Source organism: Myotis myotis, unplaced genomic scaffold (assembly GCF_014108235.1).
Source record: "Myotis myotis isolate mMyoMyo1 unplaced genomic scaffold, mMyoMyo1.p scaffold_m19_p_1, whole genome shotgun sequence".
In the NCBI taxonomy this organism is placed as follows: Eukaryota; Metazoa; Chordata; class Mammalia; order Chiroptera; family Vespertilionidae; genus Myotis; species Myotis myotis.
The window spans coordinates 24054777-24067821 of record NW_023416313.1 but is presented as its reverse complement, the minus strand read 5'-3'; the positions used below and the strand labels follow the sequence as shown (position 1 = coordinate 24067821).

General features: G+C 41.6%; 1 protein-coding gene and 1 pseudogene across 2 annotated transcripts in view; one reads left to right on the top strand and one right to left on the bottom strand.

Moving 5' to 3' along the window:
• Nucleotides 1–12173: 12173 nt before the first annotated feature.
• On the bottom strand, nucleotides 12174–12317 carry LOC118662180 (annotated as a pseudogene).
• A 205-nt stretch (nucleotides 12318–12522) lies between these two features.
• TMEM156 (transmembrane protein 156) overlaps nucleotides 12523–13045 on the top strand; it is a 36246-nt gene continuing 35723 nt past the window's right edge. For both annotated transcript variants that reach the window (XM_036331423.1, XM_036331415.1), the window contains exon 1: nucleotides 12523–12663. In XM_036331423.1, the coding sequence (XP_036187316.1) occupies nucleotides 12576–12663 (88 nt within the window). In that variant the 5' untranslated portion in view covers nucleotides 12523–12575. The remainder of the gene's footprint in view (nucleotides 12664–13045) is intronic.

Genomic DNA, 13045 nt, shown 5'->3' with positions numbered 1-13045 from the left:
AAGTAATGCATATGCTCATTATTTGCAGGTTAATTGTTTGCTACTCTGAGCTAGCTGTATGCTGTCGCCAAGGGTTGAATGTGGCATTCCCCACTGCCAGCCCAAAGGACACTTGCTCAGGACATTTCCAGTATGTCTTCCGATAGGAAAACCCGACGCAAGCAAGTGGTGATTCAGAAGCCTGATGGATCAAGTCACTATCAGAATAAAAGCCAAATGGTGGCAGCAACCTAGGGGTGGCTGGAAGATTTATGTTAGGGATCTATTTTGTACACTCCCTCTTGGGGAAGTGGTTAGAAAAAAGCAGCATAATGTAAAACAATGAAGCATTGAATCAGAACTGCTAGTTCAAAGGAAAGCGGAAGGGTGGATTTAAAACTGTCACAATCAGGAAAGTGATACATCAGAAAATCTACCACGGAGAGCTCCACAGAAGCACAGGGTACCTTTGTTGTTGTTAACCCTCCCCCGAGGATATTTTCCATTGATTTTTTTAGAGAGAGCGGAAGGGAGGAGAAGGGACAGAGACAGAGAGAAACATCGATGTAAGAGAGACACATCGATCGGTTGCCTTCTGCATGTGCCCTGACCACGGATCAAACTTGTAACCAAAGTACGTGCCCTTGACAGGAATTGAATCTGGGACCCTTCAGTTTGTGGGCCGACACTCTATCCACTGAGCCAAACTAGTTAGGGCAATTTTTTAAAAATTAGAGCCACATGGAAGAGACTCCAACCCCCTCCTTTGCCATCACTTGCACAAATAGATAAAAATTATTTCAGTAGTATTATCTTTAAGTACAAAAGACAGTTCTCTAAATCCATAGCCTAAATTTTTGGAATTTGATACTACTTTTCAGCCCTCATTTGACTTTTCATTGTTAACATTACATTAACAGCAAAAGACATTCTTCTCATGACCACCCCTCCCCCCTAGTTGTTGTTCTGTTTTGGAATTTTAATTGTTGTTTTCTTTTGGTTTTATAGTGAGTAAGACTAGAAAAGCATTGCAACCAAATCAGATTCCAATTGCAGTAAAAAATGAGTCCTAATTTAAGAAATAGGATTTCCCATATACCCTTACCTTTTTTTTTTTTCACATTAAATGTGTTGTTTGTACTGTCCTAAAATCTATTCTCTTTGATTTACTAATGGATATTTTAAGTTTATTTGCTCCACCTCCCCAATAAAAGCAAATCAAATACAACATCCCTCGTAATCTGGTCCCATGCTGCTGGCCTCAGCTCTTACCCACCGGACTCCTTCCTCTCTGCCAAACACACTGAGCACTTGCCAGTCACGCTTTTGCATGTCCCTCCTTCTGGAAGGCTCTTAGCTATTCACACGACTGTTTCCCTTTTCCTTCATCTTACCTTTCCTGCCGATCCTATGTAAACCTGCAACACCCCCCTCCCCATTTCTCAGCACTTAGCACCACCTGACCTGTATCTGTTTATCTCTGTAGTCCCAGTGGAACATAAGCTCCCTGAGAGCAGAAACGTATCGGTTCAGTTTGCGGTTACATCTCCAGTGTCTATTACTTACCATGTCTGCTATTTGTAGATACTCAACAAATATTTTTTGAATGAATGAATGACTTCACCTTGGAAAGATAGCTTGTATGTCTTTTTGTATTGGCCAAAGGGCTTGTATACAGTTATCTTATAACTAAATCATATGATATAGACATGTGAATGAGGTTTAAAATACAGCCCATTTTTAAAATTAGAATTTGAAATGGCTGTTTTTAATGGTTCATTCTGGCAACACATTGAAGAAACATTCATAGCTAAGAATTTATGCTGAGATTTTATAAGTTGGCCCATAAATGGATCCATAGAATCATAGAGTAATAATGGATCAATAAATGCTGTCCAAGTCCTAATATTTTTTTCCCTAAGAAGAAACAATACAGCAGTAATCAGAAGTGGAATAAATGAACCTAAAATTTGATTACTGGTAACTTTACAGGTGGTGCTAATACTATGGCCTTTGTGAGTTCTCAGATGATTTGAGTTGATAATAATCACGATGGTGAGCTTAACAATGTTTTCATCTGGTTGAAGTGTAGTACTGACAGGTAGCAAACAGAACTTGATCCTTATGTGTAGATGCCCTTAATAAAGAAATGGTTTGGCTTTTCATTTTCTGCTCTGATTACGAGTTGTGTAGGTGGGGAGGATTAAAGGCTCAAATATAATTATGTACAGTATCTATGGTCAAAATCTCGATCCCAGGATTTGAGGATTTAGGATTACTTTTAACAGTACTGCCACTATCCATTTAAAAAAATATATATAAATTTTTTATTTATTTCAGAGAGGAAGAGGAGGGAGAGATAGAAACATCAATGATGAGAGAGAATCATTGACCGAATGCCTCCTGCATGCCCCCTACTGGGGATGGAGCCCGCAACCTGGGCATATGCCCTTGACTGGAATCGCACCTGGAACCCTTCAATCTGCAGGCCGACATTCTATCCACTGAGCCAAACCAGCTAGGGCCGCTATCCATGTTTTTACACAAAACAGCCTCCTATTAAAATACTTTAAAAGGTGTGAGCAGATCATACCCCTGGAAGGAAAATTTCCAGATGGATGAGACAGGTGGCCAAGTAAATCCAACCCAAAATTTGTCCCCTTGAAGTTCACCTCAGATTCTCACTCTGATTTCTTTTGGTTCCCAGGGTAACTTGTTTCCCCTTTTAACTTAGTTTTAAAAAAAAAGTTTCCTTGGCTTCCTTTACTACAGCCAAAAGCCAATCTAGAATTTTCAAAATGAATGTTACTAAAATCTAAAGGAGATTAAAAATGAAATTATTATGGAAAATGTAAGGGAGAGCCATAACTCCATTTCTTTGTCCAGTTATGCTTCTACAGTTTTCATTCCTCCAGGAAAAACACTTCCATCCCCAAAGGGCAGGTGTAAATTGCAGGCAATCTGCCTAGATTCCTTCCTTCTTGGCTCCCCCTCTGGCTCCACATGGTAGGGTCACTTTTCTGTCTTCCACGTGGGAGCCATCAAGCTTGTCCCAGTCACAACCAAGGCTAAAAGCCGCATTTGTACTCCTGTTCATGTCTTAGTTCTGGTCAGAGGGAGAGGGCATAGTCCCAGTCCAGTCGCAGGGACGGACACAATGCCCCTCGTTCAGGTGCGACTCTCTTTACACATGGAGGAAAGGTGGTTCCAAGGCCACTGCCAGGTCGCTCCTCTTGGTCCCCAGAACATCTCCATAAGAACTACCTTACATCCTGAAAAGACTCACAATTATGTGTAACATAAATTCTGTTCACAATAAAAGGTGACCTAGATCTTAGGAACTGGAGCCTTTTCTAAGGCCTGTAGGGAAGCTCCTGGCAGGGGACAGGGGCCTGGCAGGGCTTGGGAGCAGGCACAGCAGAGCCAGGCACTGCCAGCCTGAGGGGACCTTGCTGGAGGACGCCCCAGTTCTAAGAAGGGAGGCCCGGGGCCAGGCGAGTGCATCTCTGTGGAGAGCGATGGCCCACCCGCAGCAGGCACACAGTGCCTCCGAAGCACAGAGCCATGGTCGCGATTCAGTAGAGGCAAACTTGGCACCTGTCTGAGTCAGGAGGTGCTCTTGGGAGACCTCGCTAGCAGTGCTAACCAGGAAACAGAAAGACTGAAGGTGGCCAACCTCACACATGGTCTGCGTGGTCTCACAAATGGGAACAGTGTGGCCTTTGGAAGGCACGTAGCAGTTCCCAAACTCCCGGCTGTGGGTTGGAGAGCCCTGGGCCTCCTGGGCGGAGCCCGTGACACTGCCTTCAACCTGTAACCATTCAGTGGGGCCCTGGGCTGCTTGGGCTCTCATTCTGTGGTTAACGATCACCAGTGTGTGGGGCTGATCCCAGCTTTTAGGGGACTGGCGCGGTGGATGCCAAAATTGTATAACTGAGATAAGGTGAGTAAGTGACCAAGACAACTTTTTACAAACAAAGAACTGCTCTGCACTGGTGCTGAGACGTGGGGATGTAACGCACATTCTCTCCTGCACGCGTTTCCATCCATCCATTCACAAGTAGGCCTCCTGTAAGCAGGCCACACTCTCTGACCAGAAAAAAGGGTTTTTGTAAAACGGATTCCAACACTTCTTGCCTGTCTCCCTAACCATTCTAAAATACAAGCCTAATTCTGTTTGTCCCCCAGGACCCTGCTTAAAACACTTTAGTGACTCTCTGTTGCCTTCCAGGTAAAGTCCAAATATCTTAACACGGGCTTTGTAGGTTGTAAGCTTCGTTATCGTCGAATCCCCCCGCTCTCTCTCTCTAGGCCTGTGCCCATTCTGGATGATTTGCAGTGTCTAGAATGTATAATTTCTCTCATAATTATACCTTTAAATAAGTGTCCTCCATTTGGAGTGTCCTGCCTTTCCAATCTCTGCTTGTATGAATCCCTCAAGGCTCAGCTTAAGGGTCACTTCCTTGGGCAATCTCTATCCTGAACTCTCCAGGCTGAGCGCGTTCTTCCCCTGGGTTCCGTAGTAACCCATGCACCCTGTGTTGTAGCAGGTACCTGATTGGCTAACTTATCTATGTCCCTGACTGGCTGAGAGGCCTATGATGCCAGGCACTCATATACATTTGTTGAATGAATGAATGAAATAACACACCTCACTTATGAAGACTTGGGAAGTAACTATTACAGTGTGGCCATTTTTCCCCATAAGCATTGTAAACAGGACCTTTCTTCTAATTTATAATGTTATACTCCCAGTTTTATGAAACTTTAGAAGATCCTTAATTTAGGATTCCATAAACTTACAAGGCAAGGGATGAACACAAAGTATCTGTATTTATTTCCACGTATTAAAAAAAATCTTCCAGTATCTCAACATACTTGTTTTGCTTTCTGAAGACAAAAATTGTGAGACTACTTATTGATGCTGATTTCTTACGAGTTAAAAAATGTTCCAGGGTGTATCTTCATATTTGACATATTACTTCCTGTCTAACGGACAGGAACCACTCAATCCGCTTTCATTTTAATGTTCTCAGAGAATGTTTATTACCATTCTACAAGGTTAAGCATTCAGGTTTGTCACTGTGCTGGTGGATTGCTTATAGAATATTCATTCAGCAACATTGACCAAGTATTATGAAGAAGCCCACGGCACAGAAGACATGGTGCTACTTGTTCCGGGGGGAGAGAATGAACAAAGATGAATCAGACAGCTAAGTAAACTGAAAAGTTCTTATCGATCATTATGCTTCCTCTTCCTCCTTCATTTTGTTCACCTTTTTAAAAGCACACATCCCTCTGTGTTCACACTTGCTTTCTATATTCAGTGACTATACTTAGCACAGAATTGTGGAGGAAAGATTCGGGCTGAGTAGCAAGCAGCTGACCTAGGATAGAAAAGCAGTGGGTGAATTGGAGGTGGCACGCACTATACACAGTTGAAGACAGTCACAGAGCCAATGCTCTAATACAAAGAGGAAAAAAAAAACCCAAGCATTTTATTCTCTTCCTTTCCAACCACAAGGAAATCAAGAAACACGATTATTTACAGATTACATGCTAAAGAGACCCCTAAAAAGCCCATTTGAAACAGTCTTATGCTGCTAGCATGTAACAACCTTTGACTCTTCAGGAAATTGAGTAAAATCAATGGCTAGAGTCTGAAAGTATTAGGTCCAATTGGTCCAGTGTCAGATAAAAAGAACAGGCTACAGCAAGAGGGCTCTTCTGAATCTAAGTAACACTAGTTCTTGATTTCCTTGGGGATGGAGGGGAGGAGAATGGAATGTATTCATAATTTGACATTGAAATGCCCTTTGGTTGCCTCCAGTTCTTTTTATCTGGGACTGGACCTATTGCACTGAATGCTTTCAGACTCCTAGGAGTTGGTTTTACTGGATTTCTTAGAGTCAGGATGTTATATTTTAGTATCATAAGAATATTTTTTTAAAATATATATATTTTATTGATTTTTTACAGAGAGGAAGGGAGAGGGATAGAGAGTTAGAAACATCGATGAGAGAGAAACATCAATCAGCTGCCTCCCGCACACTCCCCACTGAGGATGTGCCTGCAACCAAGGTACATGCCCTTGACCGGAATCGAACCCAGGACCCCTGAGTCCGCAGGCTGACACTCTATCCACTGAGCCAAACCGGTTAGGGTGAATGTTTTTTTTTTAAAATATATATATTTTTATTGATGTTAGAGAGGAAGGGAGAGGAAGAGAGAGATAGAAACATCAATGATGAGAGAGAATCATTGATGGGTTGCCTCCTGCAACCTGGGCATGTGCCCTTGACCGGAATCGAACCTGGGACCCTTCAGTCTGCAGGCCAACGCTCTATCCACTGAGCCAAACCAGCTAGACCATGAAGAATGTTTTGATTGTGTTTTTCTGCGTCTTTATACATGGAAGTAACATGATAACGCATTTCCAGGCCAAATTAATTGCCAGGAACTTTGTTCCCAGAGGCTGAAATACTACAGTGGTCCTAGGAATCCATTCCAGGGTGGTTTACCTTTCTGCCCCCACTCCCACCCCTTCCCCCAGTCTCTGAGTGAACTGGCTGGGCAGACAAGCCTGCCTCATATTCCTGCTAAGGAGAGTGGCCCCAGTGGGTTCTCTCCTGTGCAGGCTACAATCTCAGTGCAGTGGCTTTTGTTGGTGAAAACAGATTCTGCGCTTCTGGCCCCAGGTGATTGGGGTGGGGACAGTGCAGGCAGAGCACCTAGATATGGGCTGTGCGGGAGAGGGCCCATGTGCAAAGGCCTCAAGTGAACGAACTCTGCCCAAGGAGCATTCTGAACACAGTGGTGGCAGATCAAACCAGATGCTCCCCAGAGGGTCATGAACAAAGAGAAGGCGGCTCAGTGAACCGAAGCCTGTGGTCTGAGCAATGCTGACCACCTTTTCTGGGTCACTGACCTGGCTGCTAAAGACGTGACTTCCTGTGTGCCTTTGAGCCCTGGGTTCTTTGCAACAACCTCACCTGGGCCACTGCAGGAAGCAGGGGCAACGCTGTGGTCTCCTGCTGACCTGGCCTGAGGCTCCCTCTGGAATTCTCTTCAGTTAAGTTCAAGCTCTGGTCCACTCCCAGCCTCAGAAACAACATCCCAGCCCCTTTCTCCATAATCTCTGCTTCTAAAACAGCAAAATAGCCTGTGTGGAGATGACAGAGAGAGAGAGGGAGTGAGAAAGAGAGAGAATTGTGTATATTGAGTCATAATTTACCTATAGTAAAATCCATTCTAGAGTTTTGACTAATGCTAACAGTTGCATAAACATTACCATCATCAAAATATAAATTTTCATCACCCTATAAATTCCCTCATGCCCCTTGGGAGTCAACCCCTCCCTCTATCTCCAGCCTCTGGAAATCACCGCCGTGTTTCTGCCCCTGTAGTTCTGCCTTTTCTCTCGAGCCTTATACAGTGGGGCCTTGACTTACGAGTGTCCCGACTAACGAGTTTTTTGAGATACCAGCTGTCTCTCGCCGATTTTTTGTATTGAGTTGATAGAGTAATTTGAGTTAACGAGCTCCTTAACGAGCTTGGTCTCGGAACGAATTAAACTCGTAAGTCAAGGCCCCACTGTACATGGAATCATACGAGGCAGGCCTTCGCTAACATCCTTGTTTCAACTACAACATGCGCCCTGCCTGACTCTCTCTTAGCACATCAGTCTTTGCCTTTTTTTTTTTTTTTTCAGAATACTTAACGTTATCTGAACATAAGCTGTTGTCATTTTTGATGATTGTCTGTCAGTGGAATGCACGCTCCCGCTAGAATGTGAGTGCAGGCGCTTCGCCTCGTTTGCTGCTTCATCTCTGGGGTGCAGACTGCTGCCTGCCATCGCGCAGGTGTTCAGGAAGTCTTTGCTGAACGAGCCACCAAATGAATGAGGATGTTGGAACTTCCCCAAACCCTCTCCACATTCAGATGGACCTCATGAATAAGAGATTATCCTCGCCCCACTCTCCCCGCAAATGTGTCAATCCAAGCTTCGCTGTGGTGCCAAAGTAGATGGTTCAGCTGCAAGTAACACTATTAGAAGTAATTAGGCTGATGGAGATTATAAATTGTCTTTTAAAGCCACTCCCTGGGACATTAGATCTCCTAGAATGGAGCCGGTCTGATGCGAGGAAAATGGAAACAATGATAGTGACTATTTCCTAAGGTTGTTTTGAGGATAAAATGGCTTAATTTAGTGCAGGCGAAGTGTTCAGCACAGTGCTTCTCAATGGGAGTATTTTGCCTCCGCAGGGACATCAGGTGGTGCCCGGAGACATTTTGTTGTGGTGGTGGTTGTCAAAACCAGGGCAGGGTTGTTACTGGCATCTGCTGCTAAACACTCTACAATGCACAGGACAGTCCCCTACACACAGAGAACTAGATTCTAGCCCCAAATGTCAGTAGTGCCACCTGTGAGTTAGAGCAGTGTCTGGTACACAGTAAAACTATATTTGGGTTTGCTACTATTATTTTTAGGCCCTGGCTGGGTGGCTCAGTTGGTTGGAGCATTGTCTGTACACCAAAAGGTTGAGGGTTCAATTCCTGGTCAGGGCATATACCTAGGTTTCGGCTTTGATCCCTGGCTGGTGCGCATTCAGGAGACAACCAATTGATGGGCCTCTCTCACATCAATGTTTCTCTCTTTTTCTCTGCCCCTTCCTTCCTTCCTTCCTTCCTTCCTTCCTTCCTTCCTTCCTTCCTTCCTTCCTTCCTTCCTTCCTTCCTTCCTTCTTTCTTTCTTTCCTTTCTTCTCTCTCTAAAAATCAATAAAAACATATCCTCTGGTGAGGATTAAAAACAACAACACAAAAACATGACAACTTAGGGAAAATTGTTTGCAACATATATGGCAAATGATACTTATTCCCAAAAGCAGCAACAAGGATGTGAGTGCTCTAATAAAAGACACGAGCAGGCAATTCACAAGAGTAGAAATTCAAATTTCCAGTAAATATGAAAAGTATTCAGACTTACTAGCGATAAAAAAAAAATGCAAATTAAAACACAAATTATTTTTTCCCTTCAAATTGACAAAGGTTAAAAGAATAAAATGGCGAGTTTTGAAGTTTGGTGATAAATGGACACTCTTATACACAGTATGCTGACAGGTTTTCTGGGAAACAGTTGTCTATGTGAATCAACTACTTCAAATATCTTCATACTGTTTGTCTCAGTAATTCTACTCTACAATCAGACTCAAAGATGTTTGTATGTGAATATTCACATGTGGTGCTATAAAACAACTGAAAATGACATAATTGGAGTTTGGTTAAATGAACTATGTTGTATCTATGGACCATTAAAAAAATCAAATGAAGTCTTTAGAAATAACTTAATCTGCAGATTGTCATGTTTGATTGATGGAGAGGTGATGGTTCAGATATATGAAAGAAAGGGGAGCACAGATGCAAGGAGGGACACCAAAGGAAGAGTGACAACAGCAGGGAGAGCCCCTGTGCACATCTCCAGCTCTGGGAGCCACCTTGGCTTCCCACAGTTCCTCAGGGCAAATATGCACAGTAAGTTCCAACAGAGTCACACACTGGAAGGTTTAGAGCTTGGCACATCTCTGTCCTTCTTAATATATGAATCAAGAAATTGGCTGTTGAATAAAATTTCTTACATACCACTAGATGCATGTCTACTCCAGGTTTGTTTGTTTCTAACCTTCTGTTGCTTCAGTTCTATCTTCAAAATAAAATTAAAAGGTAAATAAAACCAAGAGTTAGCACAACCTGTCCAGAGACATGGAACCATGAACAGACTGATGAATTTCAGAAGGAAGATGGGGGTAGGGGTGGAGGGGGAGAGATTAACTGAGGAATTTATATGCATATCTGCAGAGCCCCAGGACACAGACAATAGTGTGGCAAAGGCTCTGGAGGGGCAGGTGCAGGGAGGAGGGGGTCAATGGGGAAACACACACGCACACAGGCTCAGATCCTAAGGGTCTCTTAACCTTTGATTTCCATCTGTCTATCAAAACCCCAACCCTAATCAGAAGATGTTCATTCATGTTCATAATATATTCACAGCAGACATCTGTAATACTTTCAACAATAAAGATAAATTTAAAAAAACAAACAAAAAAACACACCCACTGAGAGGTCGTGGGTTTGATTCCGGGTCAGGGCACTTGCCTGGGTTTCAGGCTCAGTCCCCAGTAGGAGGCGCTCAGGAGGCAGCTGACTGATGCTTTTCTCACTTAGATCTTCCTCCCTCTCCCTTGATTTCTCTCAAATCAATAAAAACATATTTGTATTTAAAAAAGAAAAGAAAACACAGGATGGGCAAAAGTAGGTTTATAGTTGTGAGTACATGAAACACAGAGTTCATTCTTATATTATTTATTAATTATTGTATTATTTTTCATACAAACAACTGTAAACCTATTTTCTTTTTTTGCCACCCTCTTTTGAAGTGGCATAGCAGCCTTTTGAAGAAAATTGATCAAGGAATTAAATAGACTTAATGGTGTTAAATAAATAAATACTTTCTGATCAATTTTATCTCCATTGGTAAAATTATGATTGAATGTTTGTATTCATAAATGAGAAAGTGTCTGAGTGAATCAAAACAGGGTCCAAATGGGGAGTAGAAGGTCCACTGATCACTCAGTGACACCTGTAAGATGGGGAAGAATTAAGGGACAGGGTCTCTCACCCCTCCCTACCAGCATCTCGACTGGACCTTTTGCTGGACCTGTATTCCTATACGTCTCCTTTCAGTAGGTTGTGTGGGCAATGACTCTCATCAATTCTTCTCTTCCTTTGAATGATTCTTGTTGTTGTTCATAAAATAAATCTAATGTTGCCCGGCTGATGTGGCTCAGTGGATGAGCGTCACCCTATGAACCAGGAGATCATGGTTTGATCCCCGGTCAGGGCACATGCCCAGGTTGCGGGCTTGATTCCCAATGTGGGGCATGCAGGAGGCAGCCGATCAATTATTCTCTCTCATCTATCTCTCTCTCCCTTTCCCTTCTTCTCTGAAATCAAGAATAATAATTTTTAAAAATCTAATGTTTGAAGCCCTTACTCCCATTTGACTATTTTTAGGCTCAGATCCTAAGGTCTCTTAACCTTTGATTTCCATCTGTCTATCAAATCCCCAACCTTAATCAGAAGATGTTCATTCATGCTCATAATGTATTCACAGCATGACCTTTGTTCCGGGCCTTCAACTCCCCACTCACCCATTGTTCGATAAAGCCCAGGGCTGGGTGGATAAGAACAAGAAATAGGATAAATAGAAACGGATGGGTGGTGAGAATACAAAAGAGAGTGAGCAGGGAGGAAACTGATAGCCATTTAAAAAAACCCAACACTAGAAAACAAGAAAAATGGGAAAAAATATTTGTTTACACATATTCTTTATTCATCATGAATTTTTCCTACTTTATATATTCTAAACAACGTACTTTGTTTTACTAAGATTACCATAATGAAAAATCTTAAAAAAAATGGGAATGGAAAATGTGGATTCTGTAACAATAAACAGTTACAGGCATAATGATAATGAGTCCCATTCTACTGCTTTTGTACTTTGTAGGTAAAGTAGAACTAAAGTTGTGCAGGTATCTGTAGTTTATCCTTACCTTTTGTCAGTTTATTGTCCTCTAGACATACTGTTTTCTGAACACCAGAATCCAGCACAGTGCCTGCCTCACACTTAAAAGAGGCCAACAATCATTTTTTAAAAAATCTTTTTTGTTTAGTATTTTGTGAACATCTTTCCATGTTAATATTCTTCTCAAAAGTGCTTAATATGACATTATATGAGTGACTGTAGCATAATGTCTTCAAATCCCTGATTCAGTTTGTCCTGCATTTTATTATGAACACAAGTAATATTGCCATGAAATTCTTGTAGTTTAATCTTTGTGCACATCTTTAATTATTATCTTGGGATATATTCCAAATATGGAATTGCTGAGCCCAGGAGTTAATGTGTGCTTTTAAAAAAATATATAAAATCAACAATCATTTAATAACTAAATGAATGAATGCTGTCCATATAACCTGGACATGACTGACCTTCATCATTTTATTTTTGGTGAGTATATTGTGAGTTTATATTTATCACACAGATTGGTAAACAAGAGACAATAGCTTCAAATTTAGGTGAGGACAAGACCCCTTTGCTTCCTAAGATCATTTTTTTATTTTATTTTTTTCATTTTATGTGCTGCAGGCATGAAACAGCTCTGGCCGCCGGCACAGGCATCAAGTAGGATGAACTAAGGACTGTACATCTGCTTTGCCCCTGATTGCAATAAGAGCAACACCACCAATCAGGTGTCTCCTTGCCCATTGCCAGGGGGTTCCTTTCTTTATTTTTATCTTGTTTAGAAGATAGTTTGAAAGTGCTTATTTGAAAGTAGTTTTCTCAATGTCAAGTGACTCAAAATGAAAAAGTCTCAGTTCAAGGCCTCTTTTTTTTTTTTTTTTTTTAAAGTCTTACCCAAAAGGAAGTATGAGGTCAATTGCATAAACTTAAAGTACCACAGAGATGAAACTTAAAGCAGGAAGAAACTTGCCATCAATGCACTAGATGGGAACACGTGTGCCATGTGAACAGATATGACAAAAACAGCCCTCCTTAAATTACTTTTAGCAATAGTGATCACATTCATTTTAATTTTGCCGGAATATTTCAAGACACCAAAAGGTGAGTATATAATTATAATTTATCTTTTCTTTTTCTTAATTTTAAAAGTGATGACAGCCAATGGTTACAGGAAATGTCTTCATTTCAGAGACATGCTGCATGGGTGGAAGCTCTCTATTTGAAAAGCTAATACAGGGAGATTGCAACTTCAGTTTACTGTTCCATGGCACAGTAACCTTAGTCATAGCACTTAGTCATTGTAGCATACAATAATGAAATAAAAAAATGAAAAGAAAATTTAAAATCTGTGGCCAAGATTTCAAACATTCAGTTTACAGTAATCTCATCACATGATTTTGCTTTTTAAAACATTTTCCTTCAAAACCAGTTTTAAGTATGCTTTTACATCTGAAATTATTATCGATAGAAAAGAACATTTATT